Source organism: Siphateles boraxobius, unplaced genomic scaffold (genome assembly GCF_051911475.1).
Source record: "Siphateles boraxobius isolate OS27281-9 unplaced genomic scaffold, OSU_SipBor_1 65, whole genome shotgun sequence".
NCBI lineage: Eukaryota > Metazoa > Chordata > Actinopteri > Cypriniformes > Leuciscidae > Siphateles > Siphateles boraxobius.
In genome coordinates, this window is record NW_027509192.1 from 9,654,554 (window position 1) to 9,678,761 (window position 24,208).

Here is a 24,208-nt window from a genome sequence, read left to right on the forward strand (position 1 = left end):
AAAAGTATGCATTTACTGTGTTTATTTTCCCTTTTCTTTTTCTTTCGCTTTCTCCAAACTTTTAAATGGTAGTGCATCACAGTTTTCACAGAAATATTAAGCAGAAAAAATTAACTGTTTTCAACATTGATGATTATATGAAATTAACATATTAGAATGATTTCTAAAGGATCATGTGACACTGAAGAATTGTTTAAAATTTCAATTTTGCCACCATGGGAATAAATGACATCTTGAAATATATATATATATATATATATATATATATATATATATATATATATATATATTTACAATATTACTTTATTACTGTATTTTTAATCAAATAAATGCAGCCTTGGAGAGCATAAGAGAGTAAAAAATATTTTGAATAGTAGTGTATTTTATAAATCTATACAATTTAATAATTATTTTGGTAACCCATTACAATGAAGTTTCATTAGTTAACTACATTAGTTAACGAACTAATTATTTACTACTTTTACAGCATTTATTAATCTTTGTTAATGTCAACATTTACTTATACATTATTAAAATCAAAAGTTGTATTTGTTAACATTAGTTAATGCACTGTGAACTAACATAAACAAACAATGAACAGTAATATTTTTATAACTAACATTAACAGAGATTAACAAATACAGAAACAAATGTATTGCTCATGGTTATTTCATGTTAGTTAATATATTAACTAATGTTAACAAATGAAACCTTATTATAAAGTGTTACCATTATTTTCTACCAAAACGTTTTTGTAGATTACTGTTTACACTGTGTTGTTTTATGACCGCATTCCCATTAATATCCAATAACTAATTTTTAGTCAGCTTCTGCCTATACAGAAATTGACTTTGAACAAAACCCATCTTGAGAAAAATTTACTGGAGTAAAAAGTGTGAAAACTCTTCCCTATAGGCTAGTTATTTATGGAAACTTTTAGAATACAAGTCTTTATTTAGGCCAACACTGCCCTACATCTTTAAAACAGTCCTCTGTATCACCTTCTAGTGAAATTCTTGCATTAGACAGACACATGATGATGCCAATAACCGATGAGTGACCTCAAGGACTGCAGGATCTCAGTACAGCCCCACCAATGAAATCTGGGCAATGTCCCAAGGTGCAAAATCACAGTACAGGCTACATTGCGACGGACGGAAGAGGGAGGAGAGCAATGTGGACTCACGGGCAGAGATAGTAGCCGACAGACTGAACCATCCCGACACGTTTGTTCATGTGAAACATTTGAGGACGAACGCGGATAAGAATGTCAGTGGCAGGATTGAAGAAACAGTTTCACAAAGCAAGTCAGGTAATACGAAGCTTTTGTGCGACCAAGAGAACAAGATTTATTTCAGTGATCAAGTCATTTAAAAAAAAAAAAGTGATACAGCCTTGACGACTTTGTTAACGGCGCTTTAAATCGCGGCTTTAAAGAGTTTGAACACTTTTGTGAAATACTGAGTTTGTTGACTGTGTGGATAGTGTAAAAACAATGCACGAATCGTGAACCAATTGTTCTTTTGAGTCGGCTCTATTTAATGAATCAGTCGAACTGCTTCACTAGCGAAGTGTTCTTGAGTGAACAACTCGAGTCGACTGGATATTGGACTGGATCGAGAACAGCAATCTTACATTTAAAACATACACAGATATTTTATGTTTACGACTTGATACATAAAAACAGAGCTGCATTTTATTTAAACATGCAAACATTTTTAGAGAAGTTAATGATGCAAGTTTTATTTAGGTTGTAAATTACTTTTTTCCTGAACTGAATCATGGCAGCAACGTCAACGATCTGACCTGAGATATATTTTAAAGTATACTGAACAGCACCCTTAAAATGATATCGTAATTAAAACCTATGTCGTTAACGAAGTGTTGTGCCTTCCCAGACAGCAACACAGTGTAGGCCCAGATCCGGCCCACATCTGGTACACGTGTATTCCAGACGTACCAGATGTGGGCCAACACTATTTTGCTGTCTGGGTTGAACCATGCGATGACGTAATTACCTCACGACGTAAAGAATCGCCGAATCCGTTTTTGAACCGATTCTTTGAACCGATTTGTTCAAAGGAACCGATTCGTGAACATAATGGGACTTTTCCTCACTTCATTGCTATCTTTCTCTGTTCATCACATCTAGGCTGTAGCCAACCGTGTGTGACCTCACGGCTCAGTTAATGATGAATTGTGTTAGTGTTCTCAACCACCAAGCATGACGGAAACATGCAATATTAAAATATAAAGGACATTAGAGTATATGTCAAATGTAAATGTTTAAATTCAGTAGTTCCACACTAGAACTGTGCTTCTCACATCTTATTTAATCAAACATGTCCTTCTCACCCTGTGTTGTTGAATAATTGTTAATGCAGAGGACTGAGTGTGCTAATATGAAAACTTGTGAGAAACAAGCCATGGGTGTTGTCTGGTATCTTGGATCCGAAGTCCACCTACTATCTGCTATTGCTTTTGTTCATATTAAGTTCATTGTGGATAATAAAATCTACTTGGATTTATAATAAAGCCTGATTGTTCACTCCTGGAGTTTTTGTTTGCAGTATTAGGGACGGTTTCTAGGTAGCCTACTCAAGCCACCAAAGTATGTTTTCCAAGGTCACATTCTTTCGATTCGTTCATGGTGATCTGAATTCTCTTATTGTTTTGGATTCACTGGGCAAACGACTGACCTTCATAAAACAGTTTTGCTTATGAACCACAGGAAACAGATGCTCAGTCATCACAATGTGTTAAAAATGGCAAAGCCTGCGGATTTCCTGGTTTTGTTTTGAAATGTTGTAGACATAGGATTGTGTTGTTATTGGATCAGCCACTCTTTATCATATCATAGTGTAAAGATTTATATTAAACTATAAAGGTAATAATAATCCAACTCTTTCTGTAGTGTCCTTTAATTTCATCTTATATGTTATAAAGACTATTATGTGAAATAGCCACTACTACTACTCATGATATTAAGGACATTACAGAAAGAGTAGTGAGTATTTAAACGCATAATAGTCTTCAGAACAGAGAAGTTATGAAAAGCTATTATGTGTCAAAATAGCCCACTCAACAAATAAGTAATATTAGTTTTTTCCCCTCTTTGGTTATCCTTACAGTTGCTAAAGGAAAAGATCAATGGAGTTGAAGGAACAAAACTGGATGAGGAATTCCTCAACATGGAAAGGGTATAAATATCAATCCCAGCAAAATAAAGAAAATAGTTTATTTAAAATATTCAAAAATCTGAATGCATAAAAACACTTTTTTTCTTTGTCTATTTTATTGATTGCTTTATTGTAGAAAACTGATATTACCCACAAAATGATTATTGACCTTGTTCCAAAAACTATAGAATATCTTCAGCCAAACCCAGGTATTTAATATTAAAGGTTGTTATTTTTAAGGTTTATTCAGTGTTTTCTTTTTTTATATGTCGTTGATTCTCCTATTTTGTTCTTCAAGCTTACAGAGCAAAGCTCAGCATGCTCAACACAGTGTCCAGAATGCGGGGGCAGGTGAAGGCTGTGGGCTATCCACAGACAGAGGGCATTCTGGGAGATTGCATGTTGCACTATGGCAATGAGCTTGGAGCTGAGTCTGGTTTTGGTATGTTTGCACAATAATGAAGCACAATGATGTTGTTTACTGCTTTATAATGTCAAAATATCAGTTTTGATTTTGGCTACAATTGTAGGTTATGCTCTGTTCGAAATGGGAGAGGCGTTGAAACAAGTAGCGCATGCAAGAGACAGCATGGATGCTCGAGTGAAACGAACCTTCATTGTTCCTCTGCAGTCCCTGCAGCACAAAGAGCTGAAGGAAATTGAGGTCAGTTCTGAATATAAATATAATTTTGTTGATAAATTTGTATGCTTCAATTTACTAATTTTCAGATTATCTGTCCTTTTGCAGATGCATTTAATCCACAGCATAAAAGCATTAGTGTAATGTTGTGATTGTGCGACTTTAAATGTATTCTGAGCATTTGAAGTGAAAATAGTATGCATTTTTGTTGTGAACGAAGACATAACTGTAGCTTCCTTTATTTTTCTGTTTGTCAGTATCATCTGAGAAAACTTGAAGGCCGCCGTCTAGATTTTGATTACAAGAAGAGACGTAAAGGAAAGATTTCAGACTCTGAAATGAAGAAAGCACTCGAGAAGTTTGAAGAATCCAAAGAACTGGCTGAGAGAGGCATGTTTGATCTCCTACAGAGAGATGTAAGTTAGCATATGTATAAATACAGCCATGACCAAAAGTATTTATATTGACATAAATTATGTGTGCAAAGTTTGTTGCAAAAAGCTCATCCTGTTTGTTTTCCTTATCTTACAAAAGCACAACGTTTTGTAGTTATTGTGAGATTACACAAATAAAAGTAGGCCCTTTACAGTTTAGAAATATATATTAATAAATTGATCATTTGACATTTTGTTTTAGGTACAATGGATGCAACACCTCTCAGGTCTTTTAGGAGCAGTAATAGACTACCACCGCCAGTCATGCCAGATTCTAGAAAATCTCAGGAGCAATTTGCAGAGCAGGTTAGAATCATGATTAGTCCATAGACGTCAGAGTCCCTATACTAACCTTGGTTTCATTTAATATGCCCCCTTATTTTCCCCCTGTATATAGGATAACAGATGCAAGCAATCAGCCCAAAAGGGAATTTGCATCTAAATCAGTTGCGAACACAGTGTGCTACACGGATATTTATGGACTTTCCGCCTGCTCATCAGGACAGTCATCAGGTGTGGTAATAGGTTATTTGATTGTGTTAAACATGAACTGTTTAACTGTTTCTGAATGCTCTGCAAGCTGAAATACTGTATTATGTACCACAGATACTGAGATCACTGAAGCTTTGAGTGAAAAATGCAAGTAATTTTAAATGTGATACACAAACTCTCACTCTTTTTTTATAGGTAGTTGGAGGTACCCCAGCAAGTTTTGTCTTTCTAATGTCTTTCCATCTTACTTTAACAGATGCCCCGGTTGTGGTTCACCCTCCTGAGAAAATCAACATAAACCCTCAAACAACAGACATGCCAACCAGCAACAGTGAGCAAGATCATTTTGCCTCCAAAAAAGTCTAAAAATGGCTGCATCATATGTACAGGTCCTTCTAAAAAATTAACATATTGTGATAAAGTTCATTATTTTCCATAATGTAATGATAACAAGTAAACTTTCATATTTTTTAGATTCATTGCACACCAACGGAAATATTTCAGGTCTTTAATTGTTTTAATACTGATGATTTTGGCATACAGCTCATGAAAACCCAAAATTCCTATCTCAAAAAATTAGCATATCATGAAAAGGGTCTCTAAACGAGCTATTAACCTAATCATCTGAATCAACTAATTAACTCTAAACACCTGCAAAAGATTCCTGAGGCTTTTAAAAACTCCCAGCCTGTTTCATTACTCAAAACCGCAATCATGGGTAAGACTGGCGACCTGACTGCTGTCCAGAAGGCCATCATTGACACCCTCAAGCAAGAGGGTAAGACACAGAAAGAAATTTCTGAACAAATAGGCTGTTCCCAGAGTGCTGTATCAAGGCACCTCAGTGGGAAGTCTGTGGGAAGGAAAAAGTGTGGCAAAAAACGCTGCAGAACGAGAAGAGGTGACCGGACCCTGAGGAAGATTGTGGAGAAGGACTGATTCCAGACCTTGGGGGACCTGCGGAAGCAGTGGACTGAGTCTGGAGTAGAAACATCCAGAGCCACCGTGCACAGGCGTGTGCAGGAAATGGGCTACAGGTGCCGCATTCCCCAGGTCAAACCACTTTTGAACCAGAAACAGCGGCAGAAGCGCCTGACCTGGGCTACAGAGAAGCAGCACTGGACTTCAGGCATTTTGGCATTTCCTTCTCCCCAGTCTTCCTCCAGACTCTGGCAACTTGAACCCAAAATTCCTATCTCAAAAAATTTGCATATTTCATCCGACCAATAAAAGAAGTGTTTTTAATACAAAAAAAGTCAACCTTCAAATAATTATGTTCAGTTATGCACTCAATACTTGGTCGGGAATCCTTTTGCAGAAATGACTGCTTCAATGTGGCGTGGCATGGAGGCAATCAGCCTGTGGCACTGCTGAGGTGTTATGGAGGCCCAGGATGCTTCGATAGCGGCCTTAAGCTCATCCAGAGTGTTGGGTCTCGCGTCTCTCAACTTTCTCTTCACAATATCCCACAGATTCTCTATGGGGTTCAGGTCAGGAGAGTTGGCAGGCCAATTGAGCACAGTAATACCATGGTCAGTAAACCATTTACCAGTGGTTTTGGCACCGTGAGCAGGTGCCAGGTCGTGCTGAAAAATGAAATCTGTATCTCCATAAAGCATTTCAGCAGATGGAAGCGTGAAGTGCTCCAAAATCTCCTGATAGCTAGCTGCATTGACCCTGCCCTTGATAAAACACAGTGGACCAACACCAGCAGCTGACATGGCACCCCAGACCATCACTGACTGTGGGTACTTGACACTGGACTTCAGGCATTTTAGCATTTCCTTCTCCCCAGTCTTCCTCCAGACTCTGGCACCTTTATTTCCGAATGACATGCAAAATTTGCTTTCATCCGAAAAAAGTACTTTGGACCACTGAGCAACAGTCCAGTGCTGCTTCTCTGTAGCCCAGGTCAGGCGCTTCTGCCGCTGTTTCTGGTTCAAAAGTGGCTTGACCTGGGGAATGCGGCACCTGTAGCCCATTTCCTGCACACGCCTGTGCACGGTGGCTCTGGATGTTTCTACTCCAGACTCAGTCCACTGCTTCCGCAGGTCCCCCAAGGTCTGGAATCAGTCCTTCTCCACAATCTTCCTCAGGGTCCGGTCACCTCTTCTCGTTCTGCAGCGTTTTTTGCCACACTTTTTCCTTCCCACAGACTTCCCACTGAGGTGCCTTGATACAGCACTCTGGGAACAGCCTATTTGTTCAGAAATTTCTTTCTGTGTCTTACCCTCTTGCTTGAGGGTGTCAATGACACCTTCTGGACAGCAGTCAGGTCGGCAGTCTTACCCATGATTGCGGTTTTGAGTAATGAAACAGGCTGGGAGTTTTTAAAAGCCTCAGGAATCTTTTGCAGGTGTTTTGAGTTAATTAGTTGATTCAGATGATTAGGTTAATAGCTCGTTTAGAGACCCTTTTCATGATATGCTAATTTTTTGAGATTTTTGGGTTTTCATGAGCTGTATGCCAAAATCATCAGTATTAAAACAATAAAAGACCTGAAATATTTCAGTTGGTGTGCAATGAATCGTAAATATATGAAAGTTTAATTTTTATCATTACATAATGGAAAATAATGAACTTTATCACAATATGCTAATTTTTTGAGAAGGACCTGTATACAGGGCATTCAAAAGTTTGAAGTCAGTATGATTTTTTTTAAAGAAATTAATACTTTTATTCAGCTAGGATGCATTAAATTGATCAACCGTGACAGGTAAGGCATTTATTGTTTCACAAAAGATTTCTATTTTAAATAAATGCCGTTCTTTTGAACTTTCTTTTCATCAAAGAATCCTGAAAACGTGTTTCAACATTGATAATAATAAGAAATGCTTCTTGAGCAGCAAATCGCCATATTAGAATGATATCTGAAGGATCATGTGACACAACTGGAGTAATGATCCTGAATATTCAGCTTTGCAAAAAGAACATCTTAAAATATATTCAAATAGAAATAATTTATTTTAAATTGTAATAATATTTCACAGTATTTTTGATTAAATAAATGCAGCCATTGAGAGCATAAGAGACATCTTTAAAAAACATTTAAACGTTTGTATATTTTTATTTTATAAAAAATAATATTTCGGACAGGTCAGAATAAAAGTTAAAAAAATGAGTTAATCGTATTTTTTATTCAGTTTACATAATGCTTCTTTATTTAACAGTTTTTAGAGGTTTAAATATCGATTTGCAATTTGGTCTTAGACTTTAATTTGCTCTATATTAATATAATATAATAGTATATTAGTAACATACAATAGTATATTAATATAATAGTAACATTTAAATAAAGAAGGAAAATTGCATATTTGTATTAAACATTAGAATGTTTTTAGTTTAAAATTTTTGCTGTAAAGTGACCTTAACCTTGACACAGAAGCTGTGTAAATAAAGCTTATTTTCTTGATGTGTGCTAGATGATAGCGCTCCCCCTTTGGATCAGCCTTGCTGTCGGGCACTTTACAGTTTCCAGACAGAAAACCAGGGAGAACTGGACTTTAAGGAGGGTGACATCATCATTCTGACCAGCCAGATAGACGACAACTGGTATGAGGGTATGATCAGAGGGGAGTCTGGCTTATTTCCCATGAACTACGTCAAAGTCCTTGTACCTCTGCCACAATGACGGTGGGAAAGCACTGCATCTGGACAACGTGAACTTTTCAAGCTTTTGGAGATTTAAAAACTTCGATTATTTGATAAAGAATAATGTGTCAAGCACTTCTGAGCCCTGTATATTTATCTGTATGATCACTATGCAAAGTCATCTACTCTGCCTTGTATTCCTTATTTGATGATTTTTTTTATGAATCTCAAGATGTTAAATAAATATGCTGCTATATTAAAGTCTTAAATGTCCTTTATTTTATAGCCTATGTGCACTATGAATGTTGATGTATATGATCCTTCTCAGGAGCGAATATTTCTATCTTAATTTGTCCTAAATTCCTATGTGCACTGACCTGCATTACAATCTACTAGCTTAAATATCCAGTGTTCTCGCTATGAAATTAATGTAAATCAAATAGTAAAATAACGTATGTTTACTTGCTATTTAAGAGTACTGCAAATATTTGAAGGCATATTCCTTCTCAGGCGTGTTTATTAGAGCAAACTTTGCCACAGAAGCGCAATGACATCTAGTTGCCCTCCTCACACTGGCGTTGCTGTAATTTCGAATGTTTGCCTGTTTTGAGCCCAGCGGTGCGCCGTAGTGGCGGTTCCTTACTGGAGCCACGGATGTTCAAACTCTGTTGATATGAAAAAGTTTTACTTTCAAATAAAAGGATACATTTACTCAATCACCGTGGATGTATTGTGAAGTGTTTACCAGCATAGCGTTCAAAATTTCCACACTTTTTATAGTCTAAACCAAGGGTAAGTAACTTAGCTAACGTTAGCTGTTGCTAATCAGCTGATGAATGCAAAAACTATTAGCACAACAACACGAACAGCAACAAATAAGTGCGAATTGGAGAGTAAAATACATTTAACGAGCGTAACGGGTTTATTCTAAATGTTTCTCGTCAGAATTAGCTGTTAAAGTTACTTTTATGTAACTGAATCTGATTCTTTAAAGTTAAAGAAGATTGACATGAACTAACTTAGCTGCTATGCTTGTTGGCTAACTTGCATATAATATAATCAGAGTCCTGGAGGATATTTTAAGCTTAGTTTTGGAACAATTCAGATTATAAATAATAAACCCGACTAAGAATAACAGTCTTGGTCCCAGACTAAAATGCATGTTTGAGTAGTTTTAACTGAAAGCAACTTGCACTGACATATCTTAAAATATGTCAGTGCCATTGTTTTGTCTCAAGATGTTTGATGTTAATGTTTTTTTCTAAGCCATGCCATGTTTATAAAAGCTACTCAAATGTCCTAATTGAACTAAGGCCTAATCCTAGCTTAATCTAGAAACTGTTTGTGAAACCGTTCACATAAATAAATGTACAGATAATTTGCTGCCTGTACAAAAAAAGTGTGATGTTTTAGTGTGTTGCTGATCATAAAAAGTAAAAAAAATTGCCTTAACAGCACTTTAAAGTGCAGCACAATGGAATTTCATGATTATTTTTAACTATTAATCCTGTAAGTTTTTTTTATTAAAGTGAACCATCTATTATTTATGTCAAACTTGATAGCTTGTGTGCCTGACAGCTGTCCCATCCTTTTGTCTCCTGGCAGCCGTCGCTATGGAGGACGTCTCCAGGCTGGTGTCGTCAGGTGACTGTTTGAAGATCTGGGACTCGACCTCCATGACGGTGGTGGAGCAGTTCAACCCTCACAGTGCCACACATCCAGTGGCTCAAGTGTGCTGGAGCAGCAGCAGTATCCTCTCTCATTGTGAAATCACTCTTTTTTCAGCATCACTCACATGTCCCACAGTAATGCTAGTATGCTTAAGACATGATAATGTGTGTAGCATCTTTTAGAAGAGATATTCGTGTCACATATATGTCACAATAGGGAAGAAAAGGCTCGGAACTTTCATGTCGACTTTAAAAAATAAAAAAAGAGAAAGTTTTTTTTTTTAATAAATACATAAATAATTGGAATAAAATAAATAAATCATAGATCGTATTTGTGCACTTGTGGCATCTAAAAGATTAAAAACACCTCGTTTGGAGAAAGATGGTGCATAAGTATTAATAACAGAGCATTTAGTTTTCTTATTATTTCATTGATGAAAGGGCTTTGCCTTGACAGTGTTCAGATCAGTACCTTGTCAGTGCCAGTAGTATAGGGGACAAGCTGGTGGTTTCCAGTCTCAAGTCGTCACCAGTTCCAGTGATGGAGCTGGGTGAAGGGGTGAGCTGACATACTTGATATCTCACTGTTTTTCAATATATCAAGATTACGTGTGTCTCATAATGGCCTTTTGTTTATAGAAAAAACAAACCCGTGTCAGTCTGAACTCCACGTCACAGTTCCTGGTCAGTGGAGGACTGGATAACAGCGTTAATATCTGGGACCTAAAGACAAAAAGGTTGCATCGAACCCTTAAGGTATCGCATTGTTACAAACCGTTTGTTGTCGTATATCTTGCATATTTCATGCATAACTGCACCTTACAAAAGACACTCATAAGAAAGTTTAGATAATCTACTAGACAGACATCTACATCCTAATCCATGTCCTTTGTCTCTTTCTGTATAGGACCACAAGGAGGAAGTGACATGTGTGTCTTTTAATGGAGGTGATAGCTATATAGCTTCAGGCTCTCCACTAGTGGAGATATCATCCTCCACAGTATCACAACCAACCTGTCTAGCAAACCTTTCGGCCATGGGCCAAATGTGGTGAGTTTGACGTCTTTAGCCATACAAAATATTATAAAATGTTATATTATATATGTGTGTGTGTGTATATATATAAAACATTTTATAATATTTTGTATGGCTAAAGACGTATATAGCTAAATATATATATATATATATATATATATATATATATATATATATATATATATAAGATCCAGGTTTGCTCTGCTTGTTTGTAGGGCTGCACAGTTTATCCCTAAATTTTGTGATTATATATCAATATGAAATGTATGAAATATATGGATTTTACAGTACAATTGTTAAATTACATTACTAATATTTATGGCTGTCTTAATTTTTTCATTTTCAAACGTTAAACCATAAAGCTTTTATTTAGGCTGAAAGCCGCACAGTGCCATTAAAGGCTCTGTAACAGCTAGATTATAAACCCTTCACATTACAAGTTTGGGGAAGATGGTTTGTTCATGTTGTGTTTCCAAATACATGTTATAAGTGACCCAGACTCAAAACACATGCAGAGATCTTGTGGAGTTCAGCGGAATATGAGCTGCTGGCTTGTGATTGAACAATGCTGCGCTTCAATACGCTCCACATCTTTTTATTGAATTAAACCACAGCATTTGCAATTCATAATCACACTAAGCCATATATGTTTTCAGTTTTAATTCAATTAATCGTGCAGCCCTAATAGAAAATACACCATGTGATCTCTCTTCAGCCAATCCATGATCTGAGGTACTCGCTGGTGAAGAGGTCTCTGCTGGGCACTGTATCTGACAGTGGCTCTGTGGCACTCTGGGACGCTAACACTCAAAAGGAGCTGCACTTGTTCGAGAGCGCACACAAAGCCCCATGTTCAGGGTTGGCCTTCTCCCCAGCCAATGATTTGCTCTTCATCACTGTGGGGCTTGATAAGAAGATCATCTGCTATGACACCTCCAGCAAAATGTAAGAAAATAATCACATTTAGTATGCATTTTGGACATTGGAATTTGATTTAGTTAATTTAATGTGTGTGCGCATCCCCACAGGGTGTTTCGTAATAAGCAGGTCGAGTCTCCACTCACAGCCATCGATTTTACCCCAGATGGGGCTGGACTGGTTGTGGGCTCAACTCAGGGCAGGATCTACCTGTATGATTTGAGAAACCTCAGCGCACCAATCAAAATCACCACAGCTCACAAGACGTCAGTGACCTGCATTCGCTTCCAGAACTCCACCTCCAAGTTAAAGGTACAGCTGTCTACGTTATGTGTGCATAAACATTTCTACAGAAGCACCCTTCATGTTTCATGTGAGGATCTACGTATCACCATAACAGAAATGAATGAATATGGGGGACAACATTTAAAAAATTAAGACAAAAATAGCGCACATACATTTTTATTTATTTATGAAGAAATAGCTTTTCAAATTTCTTTAAGTAATTAATCGAATTTTTCAGATTGGATTGAGAATGTTTTTGAACTTATTTAACTAATTGATAAAAAGTGTAAAACATGCAGTGCATTTTATTTGAAATTAGAAATATTTTTTAATAATTTTAATTAATGTATAATTAGTTCTTAAATTGTATTTATTTACCTTTTTTTGCAACATGATGTATTTTTTTAAAGGATGTAACATGCATTTTATATGAAATTCTAATTTTTATTTAATTAGTTTGAACTCATTTAATTGAATTATAATGAATTTATTTATTTCACATTTTTGTAACAATATATAGTTTAAAAAAATCTGCTGTAGGAATAATTAATTATTCAGATTGAGAATATAATTTAATTGATGTTTGTAGTTTTAATGATATTTTTGTAGTTTATGCTATTTTAGTGATTTATGTATTTTTGGAAGTTTTATTTCATTAGTTAATGTGTAATTATTTCTTACATTTTATTTGTTTATTTACTTTTTACTTTTTTTGTAACATCTGATATAATTTTAAATTTCTGTCCTAGGAATAATTATTTAAAATTTTCAGATGGAGAATGTTTAATTCATTGATTAAATTATGTAACATGCAGTGTGATTTTATGAATTTAGAATTGTTATTTAATTAGTTTAAATTAATTTAATTGTTAATGTTAATTAATGTTTTAAATATAATTGATTTATTTAATTTTTTTTGTAACATCTGATATAGTTTTAAAAATCTGTTCTAGGAATATTTAATAAATGATCTTGATAATGATTAAAGTATGTAACATGCCGTGTGTTTTATAAGAAATTAGAATTTTTAATTTATTAGATTTAATTAATTAATTTTTATTTTACTAGAAACAATACACACTTCCCCTGAAAATACAGTATTGTCCCTATATTCAATAATATTTTCTTCTGAATACTTCTGACTATAATGCATATTTAAAATCCAGCACTGTTTCCACAGTCCACTAAAACATCCAGCAAGTCTTCTCAATCAAATAAGCGGATTTCAGTAAAACTGAGCGGTCAGCAGACGGGACCTTCCACTCCAACATCTGCAGTCCCACCCAGTGTGCCTGGCTTTGAATTTCCTGGAGATGGCCAAGCCCAAGTCACAGGTCCACCTTCCTCTTTATGGCTATAGATGGTTTTATTTTTGCTCAGTTAGCATTAAAGCCTTGTTAGTAGCTTTTGTAATGGTTTTAACGGTGCTGAATGTGTCGTCTCTTATAGGCCCTGCAGGTGAGATGTTCTCCCGAGAGGCCGAGGGTCAGCACAGTCAAGATCAGCTGCCCAATGTGGAGAAATTTAGCGGCATAGGTCGGAACAGCCTAAGCCTGGATATTTTCTCCCCACTTAATGATGGTAAAATCGCTGATGTTGCTTCGTTTGCATTTTTCGTATATTGTCCCTCTCATTTCATGGGTCCATGATGTGCTTTTCCATGCTCTCTGCAGGTTTCAAAACACATGGTTTTGGTGATACTCCAACTTCAAGAAATGGTGAGTGTTTTCATCTTTTTGTTTATTATGTTCAACCATGTATGGCAGAGTTCAAGAGATTATGAATGTGGCGTGCAATGATTACATGGCTCAATGATTGTTGGACATGTAGGAGGCAGTATAGATATGTTCTCGAGGGAAGCAGAAGGTCACCACAGCACTGACCGGTTCACAGTCGGCAGAAACAGCTTGGACATCTTTTCACCTGTACGAGATGGTGAGGGAACTTTTCCAACCGGTCTTTCACAGCTCTGGCCTCTACTTAATATATGTACACTTACTACCGTTGGCATTTTTAAGATTTGTTAATGTTTAAAAATTCACCAAGGCTGCATTTATTGATTAAAAATACAGTAAAACAGCAATTTTCAGCATCATTACCCCAGTCTTCAGAGTCAAATGGTCCTTCAGAATTCATTCCAATATGCTGATTTATTGCTCAAGAAACATTCCTATTATCATCAATGTTGAAAACAGTTGTACTGCTTAATATTTTGTGGAAACTGTAAAACATTTTTTTCTTTGATTAGAACAGCATTTATTAGAATTGAATCTTTATGACACTTTCGATCAATTTAATGTGTCCTTTATGTACATACTGAGCTTACTGACCCCAAACTTTTCACTGATGGTGTATGTGTGTGTACACATGTATATACATATTTACTAATTAAACCATGTCTCTGTAGATTACAAAGGGCACAGACTGAGTGATGCATCAAGTGCAAAGAAAGGCAAGTTTGTACTAACAACATTTTAATAAACTGTAATGAGCAAAACAACATGGTTTTTTTTACCTTTACCAACATATTGCACTTCCTGTGTTACTAGACTTTGAATACCTACCTCATTTCCCTGGTGGGTCGTCCCAGAGGAAGACCCCATTGGGCACCCCAGGAAGTCGCTGCTACAGTCCATCTGTGGTTCAGACTCCTCCACCAATCAAAGAAGAGGAGCCCATCACTACCCCACCACAACAGACTGATGTACAGAATGGCAACAAGGTCCAAATCGTTTTGATGTTCATCTAACACATTTTTGTATTTATGAATGCAACTTACTTTCCTCTGGATTATTGACAGGTGGAGAAAAATAACGGCCTCCGCCAGGAGTATGATGTCATAACCACGCCACCTGCTGCTCAAAGCACACGCGTACAGTCCACGCAGCCGCTCAACACTCCTGAGGCCAATCAGAGGAGAGATCTGCTCACCCAGCTCACCTATGATTCGCCTGTCAGCGGAGCTCCCCCTGCGGCTGAACCCGGTATGTTTGAATGGGCCACAATAAGATTAAAAGTCATTTCAATGCGACACAATGTGTGACAAGATGTTTTGATCTGAAGCTCCAGCGGCAGCAGTCGTATCTGGAGCCGAGGGCCGTGGAGCTCCACTCACCGCCGTTCAGATGAGCTTTGTCCGTAACATGATCCACGAGGCACTGGAGGACTTCAGGTGAGTCACCATGTATTTGTCATTAGAGTCATTTATAGATCACAGACTGGGTAAACTTAATTTAAAATAGCTGTTTTGTATTTTTATAAAATGTAATTTATTCCTGTGATGCAAAGCTGAACTTTCAGGATCATTACTCCATTCATCAGTGTCACATGATCCTTCAGATATCATTCTGATATGCTGATTTGCTGCTCAAGAAACATTTCTTACTATCATCAAATTAACTTAATTTATGAATTGAAACTATGTATGTATATACACTAATTAAACCATACATTCTTTAGTCATTTTGATATTCCTGACTAAACTAAGTTGGAATTTTTTGTTGTTTCCTCCAGGGACACCAGTCATAGAGACATCATCAATCTACAGGTGGAGATGGTTCGCCAGTTCTATATTCAGCTGGTACATTTGTTTCTTTTACCAAACAAATCCATAATTAAATAGCTAGAAAAAAGAAATTAAAAAGTAAAAATTAATATTATACCCCTTTAATAGTGCCATTTATCTTTTACAGAATGAAATCCATGGTCTGATTGAGAAGTACTCGGTGAACGATTCGCTCGTGGAGGAGATAGAGAGACTGAAGGAGGAAAACAAACGACTGCGAGCCAATTATTAAAGACATCCATGGACCCGCGTCTCCCACTGTGGCGGTCTGGAATACTGACCGGAATCAGAAGATGGATAGTAGCTCAAGTTTCTACTAGTGCCTTTACTCTGCAGACCACCGCTCACAGTCTGCTTTTCCATTTGTCATATTGGCACACAATTTTGTATTTGTTTCAGGTTATAAAGCGTGTTTTGTAAGATTTATATGCCTTATAATCAAATAGCAAGGAAGAGAACACACTTTGTTTTTTCTCCAAGGTGTGTGTTTTGTATTTCCTGACTAGTTTACAGGAAAAAAATGACACGTATTGGCACTTAGGATGTAGAAAGCATGAAAGTGATAAGAGTGAAGAAACATCTCAGCGTGGATTTTGCCACTTTTGAATTGTGCTCGTTTTAAATTGTTGTCCAGATTATTTGTGCAAACCACATGCCAAAAATGAAAGGACATTGGTGATTTTGTGTAAGAGTAGAACTGTAGGTGTTTTCCAGCTTCAAAAGGAGTGTATGGAAATTGTGTGAATGCTAGTGCTTCAATACATAACTTCTTTTGAATCAGTTTCATACATCTTGGCAGTGCATTTGGCAACAAATAGCAAAAGACTAACTCAAAAATATTGTCCTGTAATATTGCACCTAATCTACATTTGTAAGGTGTCTTCCTATGGCCTGGTCTAAATAAATTATTTATGCATTCATGTATAGCTGTGTTTTCAGTTTTGTCGCTGTTTCACTACACGCACGACTGTAAAAGAAAATGTATGAGTAAACAATTGTTTTATGTCAGGCGTTAGGTTTGTTTTTACATTGAGAACTTTTATTTTGCCTAAAATATCTGTGGTCTGTAAATAAAATTTATATTTTACGTAAATATTACCTTATACTTTTAACGTCTAATAGTACTAGCCAGCTAGTGTATCGATTCTTTATTTAAACTTTTGAGGACTTTTATTTTGACTTCATATTTTCGACGGCCGCAGATGTAACACTCCTGCTCATTGTTTTCAAAGCGTCCAAAGGGCAATATGACACATTAGCAAGTAAGTAGATTAAAAACAACTCTGATCCTTTTTAGTTTTTCATCGTTACAATTTAAATCTTTTAAGTAATCTTAAGTATTCCGTCTTGAGATTGTCTGCCTTTGAAATACCTTGAATGAGAGACAACAGGTCCGCTGTTTATACGCAGGTTGTGTTTGGCTGAGATCAGAATAATCACTAGGAAATGGCCAATCCACTCCGAGCAGATGTAGTGCAACTGTACAAAACTGTGAGTCCTCTGCCCCCTTCTGCTTTAAAATTCCATGGTGTGAAATGGATGTGTATATTACATGCTTCACTAAATTGAATTTACAATTGTAAGTGTCACAGTGGTTTTAGTAAATAGGATTTTGAGTCAAAAGTAAAATTACAGTGAAATGTCAGCAAAACAACTTTTGTCTATAAACGCAGGGGCGGATCTAGAAATTTTTTTATGGGGTGGCGAGAGGGAGGCAGGAATTTTTGGGGGGTGGCAACATATGGCAGACGTATATACTGAATTTAATCACAGTTATCACTGTTTGATGAGAAATGTTATGTACACACTACAAAAGGGCACAGACTGCCATTTACAAACTCATACAAACAAACTCAGTCTCATGGAATCAATGTCTTGCACTTGAGGTTTCATCTGAAACAGTTCATATTAGGAATAAGCAGGGGTTAAATTGGGATTTATTATGTAGGGGCCGGTGCTCTCCCTAGGGGGGTATGCCCCACCGATATTTAAAAAAATATTTATTTAATCTTATTTTCCTTACCTTGTCATTCAAGGCCCAGGGCACTTTTTGTACATTTCTGGAACGTTTGCGCGAACATTCATTACATATTGCTGCGTACATTTATCCGTGTCACCTAGATGCGCGTGCGCGATCATGGTCGACTGTCAACGAGATTAGGCCCCGGCCCAATTTAACCACTGGGAATAAGTGACCATACAATGCCATCTCACGTAATAGGAGATAGAAGTATGATAGAAATAAGGGCATTATCACAGGAAAAACATTACGGTAAGACACGGGTGATGAGTGGCAGATGTGTAAGTTTTCAAATCAAATCAGTCTCTTGCCGCTCTGATGTAATCTCGTGCTGCATTCACATAATAAGAAAATAAACATATTAAAGTATTTCTACTGCCTGCAGACATCTGTGACTCCAGGCAGTATAAGGTCATAATCCTGTCTTATGATTCTTCTGCTTGAAGTTGCTGTTTCTTGGACGGGAGTATCCGAAAGGAGCCGACTATTTCAGAGATAGACTGAGGGCTGCGTTTGCCAAGAATAAAGATGTGCGAGACCCAGAGAAGATCAAAGAGCTCATCAGCCGAGGAGAATTTGTGGTAAAAGAGCTCGAAGCGCTGTATTACCTCCGGAAGTACAGAACTTTGAAGAAGCGATATTACGAAACAGAGTGAATAAAATCTCATGTTGCGATCGTGCCTATCATTTACATAAACAACAGAACAATAGCAATAGTATGACTGTAATAGCTACATGTATAATTTATTCTAATTACATTAAAAAAAAAACACTGCTACAATAAAAACAGGCAAAAATGTATAGAAATTGATTTTATTTGAAGATCACAACAAATGCAAGTTTTGCTGTTGCTAACTGTCGATTTGTTGCCACTGGTGTGATTTTTATATCTGATATGTTTTAGAAGGATCTTTCTAATAAATCAGTTGCTTGGCAGTGCCTTATGCTGGTTCAAACACCAGACAATATTACTCATTTAAAAAGCGTAATATAACACTCAAAATAAGACTAAAAGACAAAGTGAGTCACATGACCAGCTGTGAGGTAGATACTGAGTCCTGAAGTTGTGCGCGCTCAAGAAAAACCACCACTTATATCTGATATATCCGCTCTGCAGATGGGACAGGTGACGTTTTCCTGTAAGAAAAGAGGAAAAATGATTAGCAAAACATGACTTTGAAATGAATTATGTGATTGTGACGTTAAAGCGAGCCATACCTTTAGCCAGCGGTCGATGCATTTCACGTGGTAATCGTGGAGACATGGAAGCATCCTGAGTCGTTCACCCGCCTTGTACTCGCTGAAACAGATCTGGCAGCTGCAAAGAGAGTATGATTACAATATTGCATTATGGGAAATCTCATTTGTGGCGTCCTGCTTTGTGACTTACTCTGTCTTTCCTGCGCTGCGTGCGGGATCGTAGGTTTTTATGGGCAGCCGTTCGATCTCGGCCTTAGTCAGAGTGTTCTTGGATACTACAGCACCTTGTTGCTCCTCGAATGCTAAGAGTGCCTTATAAAACAATGAATAATATAAAAGATGAAGAAGCACACAATAATTAAGCATGTGATTTCTGTGAAGTAGCATAACTCAAACCTCATAATTATTTCCCTGGCTGTCATCAAACAAGTCCGTTTGTGTGCGGGCCGGTCTGCGCCGGGAAGTTCTGCTGGTTTGCCGACGACCCTGTTGTCTGCCTGTCCAATCCAAAGTTAAATAAAACTAAATGTAAAATGTGTATATGTATATATATATATTAAAAAATAAATAAACAAATATACATACATACACACACATTCAAAGGTCTTTAAGAAATAATTACTAAGATACATTAAATGTATTTTATATAAATTCTTTTTTTTTCCTTCTATTAATCAAAGAATTTTGAAAAAACTAGCACGGTTTCCACAAAAATATTACTCTTTTCAACATTGATAATAATATTAAATGTTTCTTGAGCAGCAAATCAGCATATTAGAATGATTTCTGAAGGATCATGTGACACTGAAGACTGAAGTAATGATGCTGAAAATTCAGCTTTGCATCACAGAAATAAATTATATTTAAACTTATAGTAAAAAATTTAATAATACTTACTGTATATATTACTGATTATATTACTCACAATATCACTGTGATAAATGCAGACGTGGTGAGTATAAGAGACTTTTTCCAAAAATATTTTTAAGTCTTACCGACCCCAACTTTAGGCCAGCAGTGTATCCACAGTATTCCTGCGCCCCATGACGCTTTGCGGGGTGTAACTTCCGTTAAGCTGTAAACAATCAGTGAAAGACTAGCTCTGGACGCAATAATATATTTTTAAACCGTGTACGATGACATTACATTATTCTACTTACCCTTCAACCACTGAACATTAAAAGGACATTTAAAAGTGTAAACAAGGTAACGTTACTTTCAACAGACCATGAATAATCTATGAAAAAGTATCTTTCCACAGCAACATCGGCGGTAATCTGTATTAACGTTGCCTTAATAATAAAAAAATGTTTTACTTCAGCATTGCGTGATACTATTTTAAAGTGATTTCAGTCATTTTGACAGATAATAAATTGAAAATTTACCTGTGAAACCAAACCTGGAAAGAGACGTGCAGGATTTGGGGAGTATTCCAGTGAATTGGTATAGGCTACATCGTAAATTAAATCGGGAGAACAGACCACAAATGTGCAGTATATGTTGACCTTTATCATACTATTACAGCGAAATTCAAAAGTAAAAAAGAAAATAATCATGAGGAAAAGAATGCAGAGCTCCTACTATAGATATTCTTGTTATAACATGTCACGTTAAAATACCAAGTGTTACGTTATTCTGATGTTATTCTTAGATAAAACATGAAAGAAAACGGATAGCTCATTGAGTCAAACTGACGGATCAGCTTTATTTGTAGGGCAACCTTATGATTTGAAATGATTCGTTTCAGTCTTTTTGAATGGGAGTTCCCCAAACCGGAAGTGCCACCCATAATTCAAAACGCAGTAAGCTCGTCAGGAATAAGGTGGATACATTTATTTTATATATATATATATATATATATATTATTCAAATCTTTAATTCAAATGAAATCATCAGGACAGAATCAAATGACTTCTATTTGAGCTGATATATCTGGATCATCTATGGTGACTTACGGGGTTGCTCTCCAAAGATGGCCTGCTGGAGCTCTGAAAGCTCAGTGTGTCCATGTGAGAACGAAGCCGAGTTCATCAATGAGGCCCAAGGAGAGACCCAGCCCAAGCCAACATAGGGATCAACCTGCACAAAACCTACATCACTTTCTGTTTGCTTATGATCACAGCACCACCATTCAATGCTCGAAAGAAAAACAGCAATATGAATAAAGTAAAAAACAAACAAACAACTGACCATATGGTTGTGGCTGTTTCTACTCGACGATCTGCTCTGTAGCCTCTGCTGCTCCATCCGCTCCTCCATATCAAACTGTTCCTGCACACACCAGAATAACAGAGTTAATAATTTCCCTATTGTTGCTCGATAAGGACTAGCAGAGCGAGTCGTACCTGAAGGCTTTTAGCATACGCCTCATCCTCAGCCATCTGAACGAAGCGGACCATGCTCTCGACCGCTACATCATCAGGATCATCCTCTATGACGACAATATCTTCTGGTATCGGACATACAGGTGAGCTTGCTGGTCCTTGCATTCTCTTTGCTATAAACGAACAGAAAGACTTATTAAAGAAAGGTCAATGAGGAATATCCAAACCTGTTGATGCTGGTTAACTGTACCTGCATCCAGCAGTAAAGCTTCCTCCTCAGTGGCGAGTAAAGGGAAGTGTGCTTTTGTACTTTTAGAGGCTTTAGATCTGGTCTTGCTATAGATGCTCTTTTTGGACCTCTGTTCCCTTCCATTGCTTGCGTTTAATTTCTTTTGCATAGAGGTGCGACTGGTCACTAGCAGCTCGTTTAAATATGTTGGGTCACTAGTTTGATCTGATCCACATGTGGAAGACCCAGCTGAGGACGAAGGCTTGCAAGATGCAGAAACATGAGAGGCAGAGGAGGTTGCTGGACGTGGAGACTCAAACCATGTAAAATCAGAGGGTAAAAGAGACGAGGCCGTTACAAATCCATTTGCTCCTGGCGTTATGCCGGAGTATCCGCGCAGTGCACTTGCATTTGAGTCCTCCAGTCTACGCCGCTTCATTGTTCTTAGGGAGGCTGGAGTGGTGCTGAGGTATCCTGGGATGTGTTCTCGTCTTTCCCATTTTTTCTCATCCAAACAGGATGAAGTCGCCTACAATTAAGAAAAACGTTTTAATCAAGCATAAAAACACTTCTAAATATAACTGAAAAAATGTAATCTTCTGAATGGAATACTAGAATTCTGAAAAATGGCATACTTCTCTAAACTGCATACACATTTTTTCCCATTATTTTATATATTTTTTGTACTATTTTTTGTAATTGTTCAAGTATATTTTTGTTTTGCATTTTTATATAATACATAAAATGGTTATTTTGCAATTTCATATCACTTCAGATGTCTTGGTAGCAGAGGTGGACAGTAAAAAAGTATATTTACTGTACTTAAGTACAGTACTTTAGTATGATTTTTTTCTTGAAACTTTTTACTTAACTTCACTACATTTGAAAAGCATATATCATACTTTTTACTCCACTACATTTCTGTCAAGGTCCTTGTAGTAACGTCAGTCAGGGGATGATTTTGGTTGCAGGGGTTGCATTTTGGTTGGAAATTGTCAACTTGATTTTCATTTTCAACCACAATACAACGTCTGTCCAACGTTGGAGATTAATGTGAATCTGACGTTGGATTCTGACATCAACCTGATTTTCATTTTCAACGTTTGGTTTGGTCTTCTAAATGCAAATTTTGTCACTGTTTTGGAACACACTAGCTTATATATAAAAGTATGGCTAACATTTTCATACTAAAAGCCAAAAAACTTTAAAATAGGGCACTATTTGAGGGCACAGCCATTTGGGTGTCCGAAACTATTGTGGACGTTATTGAGTGCACTTATTCAATCTCACATTCAATCCCACTACTGGAACTGTGATAATGATATGAGGGTAGACAAGGAGGCATAGATTCAGGGGGATAAGGTACTGTTGGAATTAAATACTGTAAACCAATAATGAAACAATGCATTGACATTTACTTTTAAGTACTTTTAAAAACAAGCATTTCTGTACATTTACTTAAGTAAAACTCTGTCTTTGTAACGGAGTAATATTTGACCAGTAGTATCTGTACTTTCAGTCAAATAAGAAAGTTGTGTACTTGAAAGGTGCTGGAAATGAAAGGTCAAGCATGCTGGGATACAGTATTCTCTGTTGCACACTGCACATTTTAGCAAATGTAGTAGGACATCCGATACTGGTATGCATACAGAAATGAGTATTTAATTAGCAACTAGTATAGTAGCATGGCAATGTGAACTAGCCCTTTTTCTCTTACCACAGTTGTGTCGTCATCTTTTTGGGAGTGCCGTTTTCCTCTGTGAATCAGCGGGCTGTAAAATTAAGTTATTTGCTCTCGTTAATATGAATTGACGACTTGTCTATTACATGCCAATACAAATAATTTATATTAATATAATTTTCACAACATAAATGGTACCTAGGGGTCTCGGGAACAAAAGTGGAAGAGAATTCATGGGAGAGCCCAGGGTCTTCAAACAGGCAGGCGCTGTCACTAAACAGACAGGCGTTGTTCAGGGAATCCGGAGTGTCTGGCTCCATCCGGGGACTGTACAGAGGACAACCGGCCTTTGAGTCTGAGCTGTCCTGTAGGTCATCCATCACTTCTGAATATGGCTTAAAGTGTTTGTACTTTGGTTATAGCTGACAGGCTGTGTGCTGTTGAATGTAGGAAGAGGGGAAACAAGACATGAAGAAACATAAAAGCCTCTTAAAACGCATCAAGACCATGACGCTTTGTAATTATGACCCTCGATGTAACTCTAAACCTTTTACACTTAATATCTTACTCACAAACAAAAACGTACAGTTCTTTGTTAGTGGATTAGTTACTTATTATATCCACTGACAGGAATTCGCGGTCCTCCGGGTGAGCGCGAAAACAACAGCACTGAGGGGTTTCACTGATCTGCGGCGAAGCAGTCGGTTGGATTCGACGTTAAACCGAAACAAGCAATTACATTAAGATCGTATAGCGATAGTTTACGAAAACCCCACTGGTTTATTATGTAAATGAAATATGTTAAATTTACTCACCATCTTTACAAATCATACCACTGTGAAAAGCAAAAATCTTCGCTTGAATACCGGATCGTCGAACAGGGTAGTCACAATGGAAAACACCGCCATAGAAATTTAGGTTTTTTCCGGTGACGCCACTTCCGGC

The 24,208-nt window shown here is 36.9% G+C and overlaps 4 protein-coding genes across 12 annotated transcripts; 3 read left to right on the top strand and 1 right to left on the bottom strand.

Moving 5' to 3' along the window:
• The first annotated feature begins 1,058 nt into the window (after positions 1-1,058).
• Positions 1,059-9,052, top strand: sh3gl3b (SH3-domain GRB2-like 3b). Of its 5 annotated transcripts, none has more exons than XM_077210795.1 (11): positions 1,132-1,312; positions 3,132-3,200; positions 3,316-3,388; positions 3,478-3,621; positions 3,710-3,843; positions 4,077-4,235; positions 4,456-4,559; positions 4,651-4,766; positions 4,860-4,892; positions 5,002-5,076; positions 8,168-9,052. In XM_077210795.1, the coding sequence occupies exons 1-11, from the start codon at positions 1,268-1,270 to the stop codon at positions 8,374-8,376; spliced, it is 1,161 nt and encodes a 386-aa protein (XP_077066910.1). In that variant the 5' UTR covers positions 1,132-1,267; the 3' UTR covers positions 8,377-9,052. The 5 variants fall into 5 exon arrangements, with proteins under 5 accessions (XP_077066909.1, XP_077066911.1, XP_077066912.1 ...); XM_077210798.1 differs by having other exon boundaries at positions 1,294-1,312; positions 3,368-3,388; XM_077210797.1 differs by lacking the exon at positions 4,860-4,892 and having other exon boundaries at positions 1,110-1,312.
• Positions 9,002-16,733, top strand: nedd1 (NEDD1 gamma-tubulin ring complex targeting factor). The gene is given in 18 exon segments (XM_077210788.1): positions 9,002-9,128; positions 9,942-10,085; positions 10,471-10,565; positions 10,646-10,762; positions 10,914-10,976; positions 10,979-11,056; positions 11,757-11,986; positions 12,070-12,271; positions 13,425-13,578; positions 13,694-13,825; positions 13,918-13,962; positions 14,075-14,179; positions 14,652-14,696; positions 14,794-14,966; positions 15,045-15,228; positions 15,308-15,416; positions 15,758-15,824; positions 15,937-16,733. Coding segments are annotated over 17 exon segments (2,040 nt in total). The 5' UTR covers positions 9,002-9,128; positions 9,942-9,949; the 3' UTR covers positions 16,042-16,733.
• Positions 16,734-16,997: 264 nt separating this feature from the next.
• On the top strand, positions 16,998-18,689 carry lyrm5b (LYR motif containing 5b). The gene is made up of 3 exons (XM_077210801.1): positions 16,998-17,071; positions 17,220-17,300; positions 18,276-18,689. Exons 2-3 carry the CDS (start codon positions 17,256-17,258, stop codon positions 18,483-18,485), a joined length of 255 nt encoding a protein of 84 aa, XP_077066916.1. The 5' UTR covers positions 16,998-17,071; positions 17,220-17,255; the 3' UTR covers positions 18,486-18,689.
• On the bottom strand, positions 18,629-24,207 carry LOC143720874 (uncharacterized). 5 transcript variants are annotated; one of them, XM_077210793.1, is made up of 12 exons: positions 24,079-24,199; positions 23,892-23,950; positions 23,462-23,700; positions 23,300-23,354; positions 21,604-22,111; positions 21,375-21,526; positions 21,220-21,300; positions 20,985-21,108; positions 19,426-19,526; positions 19,220-19,341; positions 19,048-19,147; positions 18,629-18,966 (listed from the first exon to the last, which is right to left on the bottom strand). In XM_077210793.1, the coding sequence occupies exons 3-12, from the start codon at positions 23,641-23,643 to the stop codon at positions 18,904-18,906; spliced, it is 1,488 nt and encodes a 495-aa protein (XP_077066908.1). In that variant the 5' UTR covers positions 23,644-23,700; positions 23,892-23,950; positions 24,079-24,199; the 3' UTR covers positions 18,629-18,903. The 5 variants fall into 5 exon arrangements, with proteins under 5 accessions (XP_077066908.1, XP_077066907.1, XP_077066905.1 ...); XM_077210792.1 differs by having other exon boundaries at positions 23,875-23,950; XM_077210790.1 differs by having other exon boundaries at positions 23,850-23,950.
• Position 24,208: the final 1 nt, after the last annotated feature.

What these genes read in the sequence shown, in the direction of transcription:
- lyrm5b (XM_077210801.1), top strand. Translation starts at nt 17,256, where the DNA reads ATGGCCAATCCACTCCGAGCAGATGTAGTGCAACTGTACAAAACT. An exon ending in TAGTGCAACTGTACAAAACT is followed by an intron (nt 17,301 to 18,275) that starts GTGAGTCCTCTG and finishes TTCTGCTTGAAG; the next exon opens with TTGCTGTTTCTTGGACGGGA.
- LOC143720874 (XM_077210789.1), bottom strand. Translation starts at nt 23,643, where the DNA reads ATGGATGACCTACAGGACAGCTCAGACTCAAAGGCCGGTTGTCCTCTG. An exon ending in GAAACAGCCACAACCATATG is followed by an intron (nt 21,109 to 21,219) that starts GTCAGTTGTTTG and finishes GGTTTTGTGCAG; the next exon opens with GTTGATCCCTATGTTGGCTT. An exon ending in GCCAGGGAAATAATTATGAG is followed by an intron (nt 19,342 to 19,425) that starts GTTTGAGTTATG and finishes TTGTTTTATAAG; the next exon opens with GCACTCTTAGCATTCGAGGA.
- sh3gl3b (XM_077210794.1), top strand. Translation starts at nt 1,111, where the DNA reads ATGTCCCAAGGTGCAAAATCACAGTACAGGCTACATTGCGACGGACGG. An exon ending in AAGAGCTGAAGGAAATTGAG is followed by an intron (nt 3,844 to 4,076) that starts GTCAGTTCTGAA and finishes TCTGTTTGTCAG; the next exon opens with TATCATCTGAGAAAACTTGA. An exon ending in AGACATGCCAACCAGCAACA is followed by an intron (nt 5,077 to 8,167) that starts GTGAGCAAGATC and finishes GATGTGTGCTAG; the next exon opens with ATGATAGCGCTCCCCCTTTG.